Genomic DNA, 5,399 nt, shown 5'->3' with positions numbered 1-5,399 from the left:
CCGGTGAATATGAATTTTAGATCTTGCATTTGAACTATGATTTGCTTTCCTATTTTTTTTATAACTTTTGATCAATGGAGGACCAATTAGGGGACGTCAGTGGAGAGAGATGGCCCCCAAAATGCAGCAGCTTTGCCGGCGCTCCCCAAATGCTTCGTCTCTCTTGCCCGCCTCCATTTGGAGGGCACCGGTGGGGTGCTCTTTGAGACAAGGCGCGGATTTCGTCAAGAAATATGCTCGTTGAAGGAAACCGTGTGCAGGAAAGAAAAAAGATAGAATTCGCTGCAGAAAATTGTGTGTAAATAATACAGCATACCATGCTAGACATAGGGTACTGTAGCGATCAGTGTAGCGTCATGTGGCCTTTACATTGCGGTGCTGCCCAACTCTCGAAGAAGCAATGTGTTAACCAAGAAGACAGATACAACATAGATACAATTCTCACTCTCCATTTGAAGCTTCACAGCCACTGCATGGTAACTGTATTTAGCATATATGCCACAATTGCCATCATCCTTGAAGCATGAGGGGTTTGGATGAAGCAGATTCAGCAACTAATTTCCACCTAGGCATGATCAGCAGGAAGTTCAAGGTCATACATTACCATTATTTCCAGGGTAAATATTGAATCATCCGAAACATGTTTTCACAATCGTCACATTTGATAGTATCCAGCAAGATTTATGTTCTTGAGCTAAGCTTCTTCAATCAGTGTGAATTCCACCCATGAAGGTCCTGGGGTCAGGGCAGGTACCGCTGAACTGAGCCTGCGAGAAGTCAAACCCTGGATTCTGCATGTGCATAACATACATATAAATGAACTACACTTTCATAAAACACGACAATAACTTATTCAGTCATCTCATATTTCTCACTGTGACAAGTACACAATAAATCCTAGGTGTTTTGTTTCAAATGTTTGGCAAAATGGGATATGATAGCATATTCAAGGCTCAATTAACTTGTTAAATTATAATTTAGATGTATATAATGAAAAATATTATTTGAAATATAACACAGCAATGTGGATGTAGATAAGCAAGATTTCCCATACAACCAACACCCACCATCCTATTAGCCAACTCTTTCTGGTTATTTCAAAACCTTACAGTTGCAATATTTGTTACCGAGGGACCAGGAAATCAATGTACAGTGTACATATCATAGACCAAAATAGGTTACCTCCTGATAAACATTTTCAGTCAAGACTAGCAGGTACTCGTGAATCATGCATCCTAACTGCAAAGGACCTATCTGGTTCTTGATTTGCCCACTGGGGACTGTTACTGCTGGTAACCAGCCAGGCCTGGTACAGTTCCAGCAAAACTGGCTACGCTCCTGATTCCATGACCCTGAACATTTTCTATATGTTGGCAATATTTTGGATAATTGAATTATCCTACTCTAATGTAACCATCTCATCTTTGCATCATAGTTATATCTTATCTTGCAGTGACACATAAATATGGTTCTGCATAGGATGTACTTTGAATAACACAGCTAAGCTTGGCCTTCGCGAAAGAGTTCTTTCAACCATTTCTGTAATTTGACTTGAGACACTAGTGCATTGCAGTAACATCAATTATCCTAAATACACCACATACTGTGTCATATCAAATATTACTGATATAAGCATGAGCAAAATTGAAAAGAAGAAAAAATCTGATCAGACTGAGCTGTCCAGGAGTGAGGCGGAATTGACTACATAGGAAAAAGAATGCACATTAAACAGAATGGAAACTCTGTCTGCACAGTAAATTGGTTATACCTCTTCTTGAAACCTTTGTAGCATAAGACGTTTTTGTTCCTGGTCTGCAACATATGGATCTAAGCTACCTTGACCTTGTATTGGAGATGCCCATGTTTTCCCCTTTTCCCTTTTCTGCAGAGTGATATGCAATTCACCATCCTCTGCAGGTATAGAGCAGCAGAAGGTAATGACTTAAATGTTACAAGTAATATAGGCATCGCCGTAGTGCTAAACCTCATATGAGTGGCTTTGATCCTTACCTACATTCCCTTGTGCAACTATACCAGATCAACAATCTTATATAATCAGTTTATCGCTAGCACACAAATTGCATTGCATAGATCTAGCGTGGCTTTGCTATTTTTCTAGTGCGGCTTTGCTATTTCGTAGATGGATCAAAGAAAAAGGTTATCCTATGCCACTAAATATGCCACTGATCTAAATCCGGTATAAATCCGGTTCCACTTTCTAGTTCTGCACTAACCCAAACAAATAGCTAAAATTCGCCCATCTGCTTTACTAACAATAGGAGAGAGTGCATTCACCAACTACAAGCTATATCTAATTCATAGGGACTACACTAGTTTGACAGTTCTAAGGGAAAATAGCTACCAGAGATGAATAAAACTGCACCCAAGAAGTTCAAAAACATACATAGGACACCAAAAATCCAAATGAAAAACCCAATGAATGCTGCTGCTCGCATAGAAAATTAGCAAATTTATCAGAAAGAATAATCTACAACTCTCAAGAAATAAGGCAACAAGTTGAAACCATATTTCCGTATCTTACTTTAGAATCCAGGCTACATCATTCCATATAATTCACAGGAAAGACAATGTGAAGACCAAGAATTGCCGGTGGTAGAGAATTGAGACATACCTATTGTCCAGAAAGATGAATCGGTCTTCACGGGGAGCATAAGGTCATGCTGCAAGACCCACCCACAACAAATCTCTCGGAGTCACAACAGGAAGAACAAGAAATAACTCGATAATTAGCACGAATTCCAGCGGAGTCAAATTGGAAGAGAGTAACCCACGAACGTTGAGGTAGGACGGGTTGCCCCGGATGCCGACCTCGAGGTGGCCGGCCTGGATCACGCAGTGAATCAGCTTGGTGGGCACGTTCTTGGGGAGCTCGATGTACATGTTCACCTCCTCCAACGTCTGGTCCCATTCGAAAACCTTCTGCCCTGCGCCCCCACCCGATCCACGGAAGAGGGGAGGAAACCTAGGTGAGGCAGGCTCTAGAAATACGTGGAGAAGTCAGATGGGGGAGGCTTACCGTTGTGGACGAAGGCATGGCGCTTCTCGGGAGCCAGCTTCTCCGCCATGGCCCCGGGATTCAGTGCTGCGGCGAAGGTGGTCTGCTTTGGCCAACAGTGGGAGAAGGCACTTCTGGATGCCTGTTTCGTTAACTGAAGTCTACAAAACTTGGTCAATTTTGATTCTCAGCAATTCAAATCACATGATGTTTTGGCATCTGATTCTAAAGGCAGCACTTACTCTTCATGTTGCTTTTAGGTACCTATCATAAAATTATACCATTTTTTGAACACAATACAAACATTAATATATACGTACATACACTTATTTCTATGAACACATACACGAACACCCTACTTTATGAACACCTTCACATGATTGATAAAAAACTTATCCGACGAGCCTTGAGATTGACAAAACTACCATAAACGTCTCGCTGTTGACGAAAACATCATCTCCTACTAAAGAATATCCCAAGTGAGATTTAAAATCTGTTGGGCTGAAATGCCAGTGCCCTCCTAACCATCCTTAAAAATTCATTTAATATAAATCCAGTGATATATATATCTTATATTTTATAATCAAACTATATATCTTATATTTTATTAATCAAGCTGAACGTTTTCTACAAACTACACAGATTTTATAAAGCAGAATGGAGGAAGTATTTGACATCCTATGAGTTTGAGGATGCCCCCGTTTTGCAATCCGGACAAGGCAACTTCTTTTTGACAGATCGGATATGGCAGACATTTTGGGTGTGTTTGGTATCCAGAGCTCTCTTTGGCTTATATCGCGCATTTGTTGGGCCATTCGATTTTCTAGGCTACCCTACCTCGTTACATAACACGGTTCTTAAGGCACCCTCCGGCCAGACCTGGGAGGAACGCTCCAATCGAACCGTTTCCAGCAAGCCACCTTCATCTCCGGAAAAAAGCGATAACGTCGCGTTCCCGCAGAGTCATCGAGGGAAGATGGCGCGAGTTCGAGCGGAACGGCGAAAAATCGGCGGGATGAATTTAGTCACCGCCCTCAAAATTCCACCACCGTATATAGGGGCAACTCTCTCACCGTAAATTCCAAATCTCCCATCCCCCCTCCCCCATTTCGAGCTCATCCGCCTTCAAGATCTAGCGACATGGCCAGCTCGTCCTCGCCCGCAAGGTCGGAGAGGCTGCCGGCGGCGACCTTGGCTATGGGGGTGGCAACTGGCCACTGCTTGGCGTCTTCTTCCTCTACGTCGATCCCTCTGGTTATTGTGAGCTTTTGAAACCCTAGCCTTAGATCTGTTAGAACTTGTAGGTACACGGAGGCTCCATTGTAAGCAATTCCTTCGTCACCGGTCACCCTGATAGGATCTTCGTCTCACACTTCCACGGTTATCGTCGTTGGATCTGACTCTAGCACGGAGACGGTTGTCCTGGTTGGATTTGACTCTAGCACAGGGATGGTTATGCTGCCTGCTTGTGCGCTAGGATCTCCTTCTTCCCCGACCTCGGTGCTGCGTGTGAATCCTCTGACTATAAGGAGGCTCGTTAGGGCATCTCCGCGTGTCCGTTTGGGTCGCACGCTGCGCCCAACGCGCGGACGCACCGCATATTGGACGAAATAGAAAGAAAAAAATTAAAATGCAAATTTAAATGAAATTTGATTAAGCATATGCCCTATTGCCTTATTTTGGGCAAATTTGTACATAGTCCTATTTTGGGCAAATAACTAACAAAAGAAGCCCTCTATATGGGCCTTTAAATTTAAACTAAAAACCCTATGCTAGGGTTTGGTCGACGACGCGGTGGCCGCCGGTGCGCCGCCTAGTCCGTGTGGGCGTCGTCGGTGTCGGCGTCGACGACGTCCCCGGGCGGTGAGGCACTGTTGTGGCTCGACCTCGCCGGGGACTCCGGCCACGGAGACCACAGGGCCTCCTCCCTGGCGGAGTGGGGGTCCGGAGCCGACCGGTGCTCCGCCGCAGCAGCATGGAGTTGCGCCTCCCTCTCTCGCTGTGCGAGGCGCTGGCAGCTGCTGGCGCCTCCCCTGCTCCATGCGGCGCCTCCCCTCGTCCGCGCGGCGCCTGGCCTCCTGCCGCTGCTGCTCCTCGCAGCGGAGCCGGGCCTCCTCGCGCCGCCGCGTCTCTTCCACCTCCCGGCGGGCCTGGGCGAAGAGCTCCCAGACCTCGGCGTCCTCGACCGCCTGCCGGGCTTCCTCCTCCATCGTGGAGGTGCGAATGGCCGCTTGGAGGTGCGGCCATTTCGCTTCCTCCTCCGCCGCCGAGATGATGAGAGCGGCGCGGAGGTCGGGGTCCTCCTCCGAGGACTCCGGCTTGGGCTGCAGCAGCAGCGGCGCCTGTTGCGCCAATGCCGCGCCGCCGCGGGCGACCTCTCCGA

The 5,399-nt window shown here is 46.3% G+C and overlaps 1 protein-coding gene across 2 annotated transcripts; it reads right to left on the bottom strand.

Annotated features, from left to right (window-relative positions):
- Positions 1-273: 273 nt before the first annotated feature.
- LOC127312818 (uncharacterized) lies at positions 274-3,195 on the bottom strand. Of its 2 annotated transcripts, none has more exons than XM_051343373.1 (5): positions 3,038-3,195; positions 2,797-2,945; positions 2,633-2,681; positions 1,769-1,911; positions 274-791 (listed from the first exon to the last, which is right to left on the bottom strand). In XM_051343373.1, the coding sequence occupies exons 1-5, from the start codon at positions 3,084-3,086 to the stop codon at positions 705-707; spliced, it is 477 nt and encodes a 158-aa protein (XP_051199333.1). In that variant the 5' UTR covers positions 3,087-3,195; the 3' UTR covers positions 274-704. The 2 variants fall into 2 exon arrangements, with proteins under 2 accessions (XP_051199333.1, XP_051199334.1); XM_051343374.1 differs by having other exon boundaries at positions 2,830-2,945.
- Between the last annotated feature and the right edge of the window lie 2,204 nt (positions 3,196-5,399).

The sequence above is a fragment of the Lolium perenne genome, chromosome 7 (assembly GCF_019359855.2).
Source record: "Lolium perenne isolate Kyuss_39 chromosome 7, Kyuss_2.0, whole genome shotgun sequence".
In the NCBI taxonomy this organism is placed as follows: Eukaryota; Viridiplantae; Streptophyta; class Magnoliopsida; order Poales; family Poaceae; genus Lolium; species Lolium perenne.
This window is presented reverse-complemented; position numbering and strand designations above follow the sequence as displayed.

What these genes read in the sequence shown, in the direction of transcription:
- LOC127312818 (XM_051343373.1), bottom strand. Translation starts at nt 3,086, where the DNA reads ATGGCGGAGAAGCTGGCTCCCGAGAAGCGCCATGCCTTCGTCCACAAC. An exon ending in CCATGCCTTCGTCCACAACG is followed by an intron (nt 2,946 to 3,037) that starts GTAAGCCTCCCC and finishes GTGGGGGCGCAG; the next exon opens with GGCAGAAGGTTTTCGAATGG. An exon ending in TACAAAGGTTTCAAGAAGAG is followed by an intron (nt 792 to 1,768) that starts GTATAACCAATT and finishes ATGCACATGCAG; the next exon opens with AATCCAGGGTTTGACTTCTC.